This window comes from Pieris brassicae, chromosome 2, assembly GCF_905147105.1.
Source record: "Pieris brassicae chromosome 2, ilPieBrab1.1, whole genome shotgun sequence".
NCBI classification, from domain to species: domain Eukaryota; kingdom Metazoa; phylum Arthropoda; class Insecta; order Lepidoptera; family Pieridae; genus Pieris; species Pieris brassicae.
The window spans coordinates 9,084,790-9,100,532 of NC_059666.1; the positions used below are offsets into that span (position 1 = coordinate 9,084,790).

General features: G+C 32.9%; 1 protein-coding gene across 1 annotated transcript in view; it reads left to right on the forward strand.

Annotated features, from left to right (window-relative positions):
* LOC123720050 (mitogen-activated protein kinase 1) overlaps positions 1–15,477 on the forward strand; it is a 57,989-nt gene extending 42,512 nt beyond the window's left edge. Inside the window, exons 7-8 of the mRNA XM_045676492.1 lie at positions 4,467–4,655; positions 13,395–15,477. Coding sequence (XP_045532448.1) covers positions 4,467–4,655; positions 13,395–13,511 — 306 coding nt within the window. The 3' untranslated portion in view covers positions 13,512–15,477. The remainder of the gene's footprint in view (positions 1–4,466; positions 4,656–13,394) is intronic.
* The last annotated feature ends 266 nt before the right edge of the window (positions 15,478–15,743 follow it).

Below are 15,743 nucleotides of genomic sequence, written 5' to 3' on the forward strand. Positions count from 1 at the left end.
GCGATTTTTGTGTGAAAGCCAATGTGATCATAATGGTTTATGAGAAGCGGTTAAAAATATTTTTTAACCGACAGAAATCACACGCATAATGACTATATTCTGCAATTTAAATTTGACGTTATGTGGTGCAACCACACATGGTTGTAACATATATAACTAAGCACGTAGTACTTTAAATATTATATTATGTATGAAATACTAAGGAAGGCTCTGTCGTATTTGGATTTAATCGGGAACACGAACAATCATCCTCTCAAAAGAATCGTGAACTTCTGACTTTTATATTATTACGAAGTATATCTAGCTGAGAAAGATATGAAGTCCCAGACTCCTGAAACAGTTCTTACTGTATCTACCATATCTTATGTATCAGTTTATTTATGGCAATAAATTATTATTAATGTAACCTGCGTTATATCGTTGTCTTAATATAATTGTTTTACTTAGTCTACTTTTTTAGTGGCTATTTCATTATTTATTTCATTAATTTATTAAAGTTTACCACATCATACATAGTACTAAATCTACGGCATATTTTACAAAATCTTCCAACTAAAATGTATGACAATTGAAGTAAACACAAGTGTTTCAAATAAAATTAAAATATACAACTACTACATACTAATATATGTAATATTTTGATATGCTACCCCATAGACTGTTCGTTTTTCCCGAAATAAATTGCGTATTATAAATAATACTTTTCTCGCCTTAAAAAGGAATAAAACAAAATAACTCAAATTAGGAACATATTTTGGGATTAATTTTTATTTATATAGATTGTATAGAATCTGTGCCCAGCCGTGGCTCGAACGAGCGACAGGGTTTTAAATCGCTGAAACACAACCACCTGCAACCAAAAACGATTTTGTAGAAAATCAGAACTTATCTTTAAAGGGACATAAATACTGCTTAAATGACGTGGCCCGTAAATGGCTCCATCGTTGCTCAATCAGATAACATTGAACAGAATCAATCAATATTTTCAATTTAGAGCTGAGGTTAAACGATTTAGATTTCAGCTCCAATCAAACATATTCCGTATTAAACCGCAAATCTGGTAACAAAATACTGATTCAACGTAAATTGATTTTTGTTCCATTAAACTTGTTTCGTGATTCGTATACTAAACGAAGCGGAGTTAACATGGGTTTTGGAGAGAGATTTGTATGGCAAATATATGAAAAAGTTGATTCTATAAGCTGTTTGAGGAAAACATCAAGGCTCACCTGTATGTCATGAGCTTTATAAAGGTCTGAAAAAAAAAATGTTTTTCCACCCTCCAATTAGCAACAATTATACCTACGTAATATACGACTCCATTCAATAAATAATAATAATTATTATTATACTTATTTATTAACACTTCGTTACCTTAAACAAACATATAAAAATTACGTTGCATAATTTATAACGATACTGGTCACTCAGGAAGATCAAGTAAACAACTAATTTCATCAAAAAAAAAATACAGGCAAAGTCTTTAACACTTGTATTCTGCCCTGCCTTATCTAAGCGAAACTTGGGCTCTCTTTAACCAGCACAGGGAGATGCTAGCATATTGTCAAAAAGCCATGGAAAGAAGCATGCCGAGGATTAGAAAATTAGCATAGAAACACAGATCTAACAGGTGTGACAGACGTTCTCACTGAGATAGACCAAATGAAATGGAGATTGACTGGTCATATGCTTTGGAGTCCCCAATTAAAAATGGAGCAAAATATTAATGGAATGGTACCCTGGAGAAGGACAACGACGAAGAGGCCGACTACGCAATAAATGGAAGGATGAACTCAAATTAACAGTAGGCTACAACTGGAGAAGAGTCGCAAAGGATAAAGTGGAAAGGGTTAGAGAAGGCCTTTTCCAAGAGGCAAACCGAACTACGAGATATACTGTAGTGAAAATATATTAAATATCACAGAGTTTCGGAATATAAAGGTTTTTATTATTATTATGTAAGTTATTATATTATTGCTAACAATAGACTTCTTGCAGGCAACCCTAGTGGGTCAATCAATCCATTAAATCAATTATTTTCCAATACTAATTGGAAAATAAAAAAGAACGTGTGTGCGACGCACAAGTATAAAAAAATATAAGAAAGACCTTTTACGACGACGTAAGGGTACGAGCGAAGTGGAGTGGCTTCCCATTGGAAGCGTCTACTCATCTGCTGCCTTGTGCTACAGCCAGTGTTCTTCTAGCTCTAGAATAATGTTGTCGTTTTACTCGTATAACATACTGTTATATGGTGAGTTGGCGAGCCAGTTCGTTTGGTTGACACTGACCGCTCTTTGTAGCTGCCAGTCTCCGGATTTCCTTTTTGAGGCGTTTGTGAACTTCATCGTTGGTTATGTACGAAATTTAGGATCTTGTTCTGTTATCGCTGGAGTATATTTATGTTGATATCACTTGCCTTGCCCTACAGTTGGAGGCCATATATCCAAATGGGCTTTAGGATGGCCTAAGGACCTAAATATGTAAAACTAAGTGTGTTTAAAGACGAGATTCACAATAAAAAAGTTAATACATATATGCATCTAAATTTATTTACATTGTAAAACTATGGTATATGATTTGTCTTGTCAGTCTCGAGTCTCGGAATGTTCCAAGCAAACGTAAACAAATCCTTAATTTCACATTCAGCCCCAATACGATGCATAATTCAGGTTGGACCAATATTTTCCTTTTGAACCTATCCAAATTAAATACCAACATTGTGGAGAATATTATGTTTTTAAGTAAAACACTTGTAATTAGTAAATATTGTTTTGTAGTGCTATAAAAGGGCTGATTGTACGGAGGCTTGGTTCCAGTATAGCATGAGAGCAATAGATTGACGTGGCGTAATGTTGATTCTGTTTACTGCCATGTAATAAACGCAACCTTTTAAAATATCGAGAACAAAACATCATCTTACAGTATTTTGATGTTTTCTACCACAACAAGTTTTCCACTAAATCCGTTTAAATAAACAAATAGTTGCACTGAAATAGACACACCGTTTTGTCTTTTTTACAATTTATAATCATAAATTAATAACGTCATAATTTTTTTATGTTTTTAATATAACACAAGGACAAAAGGGTCATCTGATGTTATTGGATTGCGCCACCTATGAACATTGCCAAAAGACTCGCAAGTGCGTTGCCGGCCTTAAAAAAATTATACACTCTTTTATTGAAATTACACTTGGTCGATAAAAAATTTTAAGATAATAACTTTCCCTTATTTCATATTCTGGGTAAAAATTCGCAGCGTCACATTTAGCTCCAGTCAAAAAAGGCACTTTGGGTAATAATCATAGACGCGAACTACGAGTGCCATAATTCAATAATCAATAGTTTTTTTACATTCAGGAATTTCATTCTTCTTTCTGCATATCACTCTGAAGGTCCGTTGTGCTTACACAATGTAATCCCAATTCGAGGGTCTAAACTTTTGTTTCTGCTTGCTTCTGCAGTCAGCCAAACGTTTGATATCTGTGTGGAAAGTTTTAACGAGATTTTTAGTGTTTCGAGTTAGTTTACGAAATAGGAAAACCATGAGCATGTTTAATGAATTTAGAAATAGATTTAATTTTGATAACTGTTTTGATATCTCATCGCATATTGTTTGTAGAATTGAGATTCTAGTGATTGTACTATAAATTCTGTAAACTCGTTTTGTAAATAATTTAATTAGAGCAGTATTCTCGTAGTGTAGCGTACTCACAACATCGTGCGTTCGACAAATAGTAGGTCAGTCACCTTTAAAAAAAAACAAAGAAAGGTATGAAATCTGCGATCAAGATGTACAGCACCACTAGAGTTACAAAAAAATACTATATAAATTATAATCTTTTATTTGTCAAGATAATGTTATATCGATCAACTACAAATATCCGCACAATCAGCCATATATCAATAGGCATGCAAATGTCATATAAATTTTTGCAATGTCTTGTAATAAGAACATTAACATAATGTTAAACTTATGTTATTTACAATTGGTGTCAAACCTATGGTCCAAAATATTATTAGTTATTTTAAGGAATAATGTATTAAAAATGTATAATTTATTAAAAATAGTATATAATGAATAATGAACATGGCTTTGCACGGTACGAGTCAAACTTGTATAAATAAACTATTCTAACCATTAAAAATAAGATTTTCCTATGGAGAAGTCAAATATTGTAAAATTCAATACGCTTATATATTACTATCTGCGGTTCTTGATTTTATCCATGCATATAATAAAAGTAGTCGTGGTATTTCACCGTTATAGCCTTATTTATAGCCTATAGCTTGATACCTTCAAAAATATTTATTTAAATTAAGTGACATCAAAGGGATTTTTGCTGTAATTAAAATAATTGCAATGACGTTTTTATTTGGACAAAGATGTCATTTGTATAAAAAAGCTGTTTGTTTGTTATTGTGTTTTGCTGTAGTACTGATAATTAATAACTTTTGTTCAAGGCTCGAGGTTACCTGGAGTCCTTGCCGTACAAACCACGTGTACCCTGGACACAATTGTTCCCGAACGCGGAGCCGCGTGCGCTGGACCTGCTGGACAAAATGCTCACGTTTAACCCCCACAAGCGCATCACTGTGGAAGATGCGCTCGCGCACCCATACCTCGAACAGTACTATGACCCACACGACGAGGTATGTATTAGACTTTATTGATTATCCTCACAATTTGGTTCGTACGATAGGCGTCACAGCTTCCTTGAGTCTTCACATAAAATTACATAATACATAAATAAACAGTTATAAACGAGATTCTGACACGTTACGCACTCGAATCGTAATAAATTAACTTTTATATCCATTAAAGAAAATTTATTTTAATAATATTTTTCATACTTCATTTGTTTTCAATTAGATAGGGTGTAGTTAATAAAGGTCTTTTTCGAATGTGACTCAATGTTGTGCATAGAATTCAACTGCTCCATTCTGCAGCTTTTAAATTAATCTTGAGGTGGTATGCAATGGATGTGCGACAGGTTACCTATAAAAAAATACCCGCAATTACCGGCAATTAAGTTGCCGATATGATTCATCAAAAAACATCTGGTTGTTTAGCTGTAGAGCAGTAGGATCTTAGACGGCTTCCGCTTATATTGTGGAAAGTGAGAAACTCCTGTCCTACCTGTAGCATAGTAAATTTATTTATTTTTATTTTGTAGCGAGTAGCGAATTCAATAAGTTTTTGTACAACGTAATTCCGTTCGCGACTGGTTTGTACTGTTCTAAAACATATTCAATGCCGGCAATTATATCTATCGGCATGCTAGAGCGTTCCAGTTATAATTATTATTTAGTATTATTCTGTAAAATCTTTAATTGACAAGTGTTAGCATAGCATATAAGAAAATTTTATTACATTTTGTAACACGACAATTCGGCCATCTTTTTCGCGCTTTTTAAGGGATATTCGAATCGAACAAATATAAAAGTGATTACCTTCTTGAATGTGACAAGTAATCAAAAGTTCAAGTCACGTAAAGTTGTTTAAGGAGGTCGTTAGATATTTATAGTATTGACAACGAGCAATACACGAGCGTATTGACTCAATATGTATCCAAATAAGATTTCCGACAATTTACTGAAAAGGTAATAAAATATTCGTTATAGATTCACATTCTTTAAGTAAAGACAGGCTTTTAGGTTATTAATGACGTAATTTCTAGACACATTTATAAATTTTATTTAACTTTTACATTTGATTATCGTTAATTGGAATGAAAAGTAATAAATAACAGAAGTCTGAAAAATGTATTGGATGATACGGAAGTTACTTAACATCTCGAATATAAATACATATCTTCAATATATATGTCTTATAAATTTATTTATTTTTTCATACACTATAGTTACTTAACCCAATACGATAATGATACGAATCAAAAATAAAATATATAATACTAAATAAATAGGACACACAATATCGCTACTATAAACTCACAGCATTCATTAGACGACGTCTTTGTTGACGGGGATTCTGGTCCTTGGTATCGCAAACATAACATGTCGATATCGCAGGAGACCGAAGAGCTGGCAGCTACCTCGAACAAAGAATTATTCTAGCTATTCAAAGTGGGAACGCTGTCAGTATTTTCGGAATCTTGCCTAAAGGGACTGCTTTTAATAATATATTTTAGTTATTATATTTTAAAGTTAGTTATTGTTTTTTGTTATAATAATTTAGCAGTATTTTTATCTTAAAGATAAATGTCTACGTCAAAAATCATTTAAACATATAGTAACACAATGTACACTTATGAACGTCAAAAAAAAAGATATAAATTATATTCTAATATTACATTTACTGCCAGTTCTCAAATCAAGGGCGTAGAACGGAACAGAATAACTGGCAACAAACTCTCCGCCACAATTTTTAATCGCCAAGTTTTTTTGTTTTACATAATTATAGTATATGTTTCATTTAAAATAACGTTAACGTAAAGAACACCATACCAGCAGCGTCATGCTTAATGTTCGATTCCTTTATTTTAAATACCTAGCGTAATTTCTACCAGTCGTAGATTTTATAGAAATGAATACATATTATCTTTCTTGAAACAATTGCATTGCGTACATTTTAGTTCCTAGTAATGAAGGTTTTGAATGTTTTTAGGATCATGCTTTTAATCGGCTTATAGACTAGATAAAGTGGCGTCATTAATCTTTTGTATTGTCAGTTAAAATAGCCGATTAGAGGAACTTTTACTTTGAATTTAAATCTCATTCATTCTACAATGGATTGAAAACTATTTTTTATAACCTTTTTCTCTTTATTATTTAGTATTATTCACTAACTAATAAAATAAAATACAAGCGGTCTTTACTGGATTGGCGCAACTATTTCAAATAATTTTAGCATGTTATGTGATGATGATGATATTGCATTCTAATTGTTCAATATATTTTTAAATCAATCCTACTATCAGTATTTTTGAGTTTATAATATTATTATCAACTAGATGACCCGGTGAATGTTTGTGTTAAAACATGATATCCAAATTTTGAAAGAGACCAAAGTTATCGGTCCCGGAGTGGTGACCCCAGACTATGAAACACAAATTTTGGATGGATTCTATAAATATATGACAATCAAGTGATAATTTTTCATTTCTAAAAAGGCAAAAGTCATCAAATATATTATACTGAAAAGTTAATTGTCGTTTTTAGTATTTTTCTTTACATATTATTTTTCAAATCGGCCCAGCCATTCTCGAGATATTGATATGATGTTTGAAAAAGTCAACATTACTTTGTCCTGAAGTAACAACTAATTATAATATTCCTTTGTATAATAAATTTGTGAAATGCGACCGTCTACTTCAGGCTTGTAGCGACCTTTTCACCCTGAAGCTACGAGATGAAACACCACAAATGTTAAAGGCGAAGCTCGGCTGACATACGATCACATGCCCTATAACTTTACCTGTCACTTTTTATCTTTTTTAATGACGCGATTAAAAAGTGGCCTATTTTTTAAAGAGATTTCGTCTCGTTCGCTATTAGCCCACAATGTGAGCAAAGAAATAACGATCCTTCTTGTTTTTCTTATTATTACCTGTAAATAAATGATAATTTTATATAGAATTCTAAACCTAATTAACTAATTAAACTAATTCTCCAAATTTTAATGTATTTGGACATGTACGCACATAGTGGACGAACTAATAAATCAATCAGTTCTGTCTACTACCTTCCCACACCCATTTTAAAAATAATATTGAAAATTGTATTCACAATAACAGCATAATGCAAGATCAAAATAGCATGTAACATATCATTGTGTTAAGCCTCGATCTCTGTCAGATAATAAAAGACATATAAAAATAAATGATTAAACATGAATAATGTGGGCAGGAGCGACGCAAATATATAAAGATTAGCCATTCGATGTGTGATACTGTAATTACTACGTGTGATTCCGACGGATATTAAAATGTCTCCCCTTTCCGATGACTACGAGTGTTCACGTTTACAGATTTTCTACTTGGTTATTCCCATATTTGATTTTGTAGTAAGTATTGTTCATATAAAATACATTTCGTATTAATAATAATATTGATTAGCCGTGAGACTATTCAGACAAGCGATATAATCATCGTTATTCAAAAATATATAATAAAAATAATAACGGGAAGTTCCCGTTTTTAAGAAAAGCGTTTTTAATAAATTTGTGACTCTTCCGCTAATATCCTAATGGCTTGCGGCTAAGTTAGACCGTACTCTCCGAAGATAATCTTGCAATTGCTATAATCGCCTTTGGCTCAGACGACGGATTTAGAATGCAGAACGATAGCGGTGAAACGCGTGATTATCAAACAGAATCGTAAAGAACTTCTACAAAAGCTTTATCGCTTTCGTGTCGACAGAATTTATTTGAAGAATTTTTAACAAATTCATTTTCGCGTTTATTGAAAAAAGTAAAAGTATAAACAGAAAGCCTTGCTTTTTATATGCGTTTATATTTATATGAAAATCTATATATAGCCAAAAATTTTATTTTAAAAGTATTTCTAAACATTTTTTCCCTTTAGAATCAAAAATCTTATAACCCGCGAAGCGTTTAGAAATATAAAATATTATATAATAGTAGAATCATCTGTAAATAGTTTAAATATATTATTATTTAACAATATTTAAAAAAATACATATGAGAATATTATATATACGGTAAAAAAAATTGCAGGAAACCAACGCTAGCTCATTTGTAAAGCATTCAAAAAATCTCATTCTCAAAAGAAATCGTATTAGACGGTATTGATGTAGGTTATATGTTAGACCTTTTCGTGGGCATTCGTATAAGAGGCGACCCGTTACGCATGACGTAACGATTGTCAAGGGTCGCCACACGCCTTTATTAATCTTCGTCTGAAACGCCTGGAAATAAGAATGTTACCTGTGTCTTTAGCGATTTTTTTTGTAGTGAGAACTTTTTCACATCCTTCACATCGTACAATACCTTCGACTCGCTTGATCTAGATCACTTAGATATTACAACGATTTAAGAACCAATCCCTGAACATTAAGTTCACAGTTACAGGTCATATTCGGTAAACTATAAAATACTAATTCTCTTTTGCGGTTTTGAAGGCTAAAAGGCAGTAGTAACGTCACTTAAGCCGAATGTAACAATACACTCTAACTCGATAAACTCGGTATATACTAAAAACTATCTCACCGTTTTTGCTATGAGAATGTAAAACAAAAGACCGAACGACGGATGAAGTCGTTTGATTGTGATTCGTAAACCTAAATATAACATGTCCGCTCAAAAAAACATCTTAAACATTTGCTTTTACTCTCTTTTACTCCTGTTAATTCTTTACGTCCGTTTGCTTTCAACAAACAACTAAAGTATTAATTCCACACCTACGTTTAACTGACATTATCGTTTAATTAAAGTTTATTTTATTCAGTATTTCACACAACACGTCTCCCTGTCACGTAAATAATATGATAAACCCCATTACACGCGTCATGCATGTTAATTAATTAGTCGGACTTTGTATATTCATAATATCATAATTCAATTTACTGAGTCTCTCGAAGGTAATATTCTGACAGGGTATTATTTCATTACGATTATGCAATAAATTTACATAATTAAAGCGACGGTTTCTCAACATTGAGCGTTCGATGTTAGGATGATGTATTTATGTATTTCTATGTGCCCATTTAACACTCGCTCGAACGGCAAAGACATCATGCCTTGGACCTAAAAATTCGCGTACGTCAGGCAACAACACAAGGAACACATTGATTCAAGGCCAATCGAGGGTTGTATCGCCAATTAAAGTTTACCATATCATATATAATCCAAATTAAATGTATCTATCGCTATATACGCTATCTATTCTAAAATACATCACAATTATGGTTAAGATAAATGTTACAAAAAAAAAACACAATATTCTTATATTGAAGGTAAACATCGTGTGGATGGCGTGCTCATATGCGATGTACTATCGAACCGCATTTCGCCAGTGTGGTGTAAGGTTGCGTCTTGGAGATAAAATAAATAGTAAATAATATTATGTGGCAAAAGTCAAAGTCGTTATATAGTCAAGATTCAGTTTGAAAAAGTTAGGTTTTTATGTTCATACATGATTAAAGAAAAAAAGGTTAAAATGGTTAATTTTTTATCAATCTCTTCGAATGCACAAGGGGCGGTCAAAAAGTTCGCGGCATGACAGGGAAGGGTAATGAAATGAAACATTAAACTATTTTTCCTTTTCAATGTATTCTGCCTTACCCCAAATAAATTTATTAGATCTGTCAAATAACTTATTAATACCGCCGAAAAGAAAGATTTGTCTTGGTCGTCAAAATAGGCCGAAATTGCCGACATCACTTTATCACCGTCGCATAAGTTTTTTCTTTATTTTTTGAAACAAATAATAGTAGCTAGGGGCCAGGTCTGGGCTGTAGGGTGGTTGACGCAGTTGTTCAAAATCGGTGAATGGCAGCCGTCGCAACATGGGTGGTGTGCACTGGGGCTGGCGCAAAAGGAGCACACAGGAGGTAGTATTCTTCCGTCACGGACACATCACGTTCCTTATAATTCATCAAATCTTTTGATGAATCGCCATCATCTTTCCGGCCGAATTGAGACACCTTGTACTTCTTAGGTGTGCCTTTTTTATGCCACTGCATCGACTCTTGCTTTGACTCAGGTTCATAATGGTTAACCCAAGCTTCATCACCAGCAAGCATTCGGGCTATAACTTCCTCCCTTTGGCTGCTTTTTCTTTAGCCGAGCATCTTCCAATCGAAAAAGTTGAAAAAACTTTCAACTCAATCGACCGTCCAGGTCGGGGGTCGTCTTCGATGGAGTCCCTTCCTTGTTTGAAAAGGGCGTGCCATTTATAAATTATGGTTTTACCAGGAGCAGAGTTCCCATAAATAGCTAACATCTCTTGTAAGATAGTTTGAGATGTCTTTCTTTGAAGGAACTTAATATAATATAATATAACGGTGTTCAATATTTTCCATAGCGGCTAGTCTCTTCCCGATTTACTTTTTAACGATTACGTTTACTCGTTGACAACTCCATGACTCGATTAGGCTGAAAATTGGTAAAGATACTAACAATGAGTCACTCAATTAGCTCGCTTACCTGGATGAGTAAATTCACCCCCAGAACTTTCTGACCGCCCCTCACCCTGGAGAAAATTGTATTAAAACATAGATCTCCCAAGCGGGCTGACCCAACGACACGATCTAGTGCGGCTCTTCGTATAATTATTTAAACCACACCGAGTTTCACAACTGAAATTTTGTGTAATTAAATGCTAGAGAAAATAACTCCACTTGGATGCACATTAAACTAGTCAGAGGATTATTTTAAACGAATTTTGTAGTATAACACGCAATCGCAGGTACAAAAAATATTTTATTATTTATATTTAATGCCCAAGAGACCAAAACCGTTTATATTAAGTTCTTCTCGCGTTGGCAATTTCCAAGAACTTAAATTTATAATTATAAAATGTGTTCATACAGATACGTTACAATTTTAGTTTTATTATACTATTATATTATACTACTATATTATGTGTTTATATAATACCTAGGTAACACTGAAAAATTTTAGAAAATGAAAAACGGTTTAATTTAGAAAGTTGCCAATACTTTTATTGTTTTTCGAAGTAATCTCCGTTCCTCCGTAATGGAACCACTGATAAAAGCAGTGGCCCATTCTTCCTTAGGGGTCTCTTCTATGGCATTTTCGTACGCTTCCACCGCATGATTAGGGCTCGTAAAGCGTATACCTCGAATTTTATCTACTTCTTGAGTATAAATGAAAGTCACAGGGCGCCAGGTCAGGACTGTATGGCAGATTACTCATTATCTCGACACCTGCCATAGTCACATCTTCACCAGTCCATGCGAAGGTGTTTCTGGTCGTCGGTTAAAGTATGGGGAATTCATCTGGTACAAAGCTTCCTGAAGCCTAAATGTTCATGTAATATTTTTTGAACTTGACTCATACCAATGCCTAGGCTTGCCCATATCTGCTGATAGGTCACTCTCTTATCTTCCTCTATCATGCGTCGCATTGATGTTATCTTTAGTAATCGCTGTTATAGGACGTTCCTCACGCGGATCATCATTGAGATTGCTACGTCCACGCTTAAACTCGTTGAACCAATTGTAAATAGTGGCACGAGATGGGGCTTCATTAAGAAATGCTAATCGCAGCCTATCATAGCTTTGTTGTTGAGTAAGCCCACAAGGAAAGTCATAATAAATCATTGACCGAACATTTTCTCGCGTTAGGTTCATTTTCACGTGTAACAAGAGTTTTAGATTTGCCACCAATTCACAAAAACAAATGACGAATGAATGCAATATACATAGGTTACCAAAGAGTCTAATATCTAAAGCAATTTTTCTAACTGGCACGTGTACAACGTGCCAGTTAGTTATTTTCAGTGTTAACCACGTAGTAGATAAAGTCGATTTCAGTAATTGAAATGTAATTGTCTGACGTAGTCATTATACTTATAATTGAGTAAATTAATAGGCGTGAAGTGAATTCTGGAATTTTTCTTCAATTAATTTTTGATGTTTTTTTTAAAACTGATGTGCACGGTCAAACAATAAGAATTGATTGTCAATAAAGAAGTTTGTAGAAGTTTGTTTGTAGTTTGTAGAAGTAGAGTTTTCTTACTTTTCATAATTAAATAAAGTTACAAATGTAAAAACCTAATAGCGAGTATGACCTCCTCTTGTCAAAATCATTTTTTTTGTTGCAAATAATTTATATAGTTTCCTTGATAAAAATAAAAGTTAATCTATAAATATATGACTAATACTGTGATACGTACTTTATGAGAAAAGTTCCACTGTACTAATGGTCTACAAATACGACTTATTTCAATATAAATATTTTCCATTACAATATTTTACGTCTCCCACGAGAAATTTCTATTTGATTTGCAATATTTCGCTGGGGAGCCACACAATATATGTTACGTGAAAAATGTATGTACTTTCTATTTTTAATGATAATTTAAATTTACGAAACGGCATATAGATAATCCAAAATCCCTATAAAATGTTTCAGGGTATATATTCCGAAGAAAAAAACGCGCATTTTTCTAGTTAGACTGGTACAGTTACCAGACTTATCTTAGAATAAGTTTTAAAAAATCCCTACAATAAATAACAATAAATGTACATTAACAATGAAATTATAACTGTATTATTTTACTTTACAAACTAAAGTTTAGTCGGTAACTTACAAATTGTTTAATGGAAGCAAAAGACGACGTTTAAGTACTTAATAAGTGATGAAGATAATTAATTAATAAGTGTAAGTTTTGTACAAGTGGAACAGTCGATTGCAACATATTTTATATAATATTTTGTTCGCAGCCCGTAGCTGAAGAACCTTTCCGGTTCACGATGGAGCTGGACGATCTACCCAAGGAAACCCTGAAGAGCCTCATCTTTGAAGAGACTCTGCTTTTCTATCAAATTCAGAACTCGTAAACTGACTATGGTCACAATTGCTAAACGTTTTTATCGTTTTATTGCAATGACGGTCATCAGATGCAATCCACAGATATCATATCTAATCAACTCATGATTACCAGAATCGAATTTTCTCGGATTTCACTTAACGTCACGTGTGTTAATTATGACGTTGGTCGAATTCTTTATTTTTATTGCGTGGTGCTGACAGCTAAAGCGAGTCTAAAATAGCTCTTTCAATATTATAATTTGATTGGTTATATTTAATTACAAATTGGAACTAATTTCAAAATAATAAATGGGTATAATTTTAATACAAAAATAGAACTGGCTTCTCATGCTTATAAATGAAATTTTACTTGAAAGTGTCAGTGTCATTATTATTAAGATTATATGAATTTTGTCTTCTGAAATGACTTGGAAATTTTTCTGTTTAACGTAGGTATTATAAAAGTAGACGTATCTAGATAGGATTTTTCTGAAATTTATAAAAGTTAATACCTAGTCGTACTTTAGAGGTTCGAGACGACGAAGTATTTTTCAGTATTACATCATAACGTATTGAGACTAACTTTTGAAAGTTTTAAATCGATATGAGAGGTAAATAACTTGAATGCACTATTTTGGTCTTCGTTAAAAAACTTGTGTTATATTGTCTTCCCGCCTCTCGTACGTTTGCGCACAATATGAATTTTAGAATAACATTCATATCAATTTTAATGTACTACATGTCTTTGTTACGTGCGTAGGTTACAAGTTTTTCAACGAATGCTTATTGTGATGGATTGTGATTCGTTAACACGTGCGGGAACACTCATTTTTAAAAATGTATTTAAGACATTTATTAACTTCGCGTTAGGTCACGAAAAACGTGTTACTCCGCATAGATGAGATTACTAAAATACGCAAAACGCCAATACATGGTAATGCGGATATTACATAACATCCGTATCGGTTGACAAATCACATGGTTTCTTATATTGTTACTCTACTCTACCAGATGTGAATTATCGATAGTGAATATTTACTAAGAAAGTTGTTGAAAAAGGGAGCATTAGTCTTGATAGTTTGATATTGTGAAACGTTTAACTTTTGTCTTATGCCCACTCATGGGATTTAATGTTGTGATTTCGATTACGATGTTTATTAGCTTCTTGTCAACGTTAGTCTGCGAACATTATGTATTCAGGAACTTAGTCCGCTAGCTTGGAAAATGTCAGGTAGCGCCAGGCATGTTTGCTGTCAATGTCAAACATTAACACTTGCCAACTACATCTAAGACGATCATAGAGACTACCATATTAATAACGTTGTCTTTGAATATTCGTAATCACATTTCTGAACTGAATCCTAGAGTATGTAGTCTTGCTTTTAAAGGTCAAAGTAAGGCTCCGAAACTATATTGTCGCGCTATCTGTACAAAATATTAATAATAAATATTTATTCAGTATTTTCATGTGATGCAGACTACGTTGTAAATTCGCATTGTTTGTGATTCAAACCAATTTACTCTATACGTTACTATATGTGAACATTTTAACACCAATTAGCGACACAATTTTATAGTTCAAAATTGTGCAGTTAATTAACATATAATTAGCTTCTTCTCGACTTGTAGATTCCGTACCCCGATTTGACGACAAATTTGTGGCATAATAGAAGTCGTATTCAATAATGGCTGTCATTTCTTGTTCATTGACAGCTGAAGTTTCACTTGTTAAATATTTGTATCGTAATTTAAATTATTTTTCGAAATAAAAGTTTAGGCTAATTAGTGGACATAAGAATTTTTTCCTTCATAGTCATTTGCGCTACGTGAATATTTACTAACAGTATGAGATGACTACAGATTTCACGTATGTATTGTTAAATATGAGTGTTGCCATATTTTCTTAAGTCATTATGTACAAATTGGATATTGTAAGATCATTTGTTATCTGTCAACAGTTGAATTGAATATTACGAAAATAAAATTTAAACAAGATTTGGTGTTTTTATTTTGTACCCTAACAATAAATGAATGTAAGTATGGATATAAAATTATTCGGTAACAAATTGCTGGTAATTTTCAATACAAATGGTACTATTATTTAGCTCTGAACACAACACGAATGACGTAACGAGCGGCAATATATTAGTGTTGTGTTAGGTGTTCGAGAAATAATGTTGAACACACAAACGCTATAGTAACTATATGATTGGAACAAATCCCTGATTTAGAATACTATTAAGTTGAGTATTAGTAAGGCT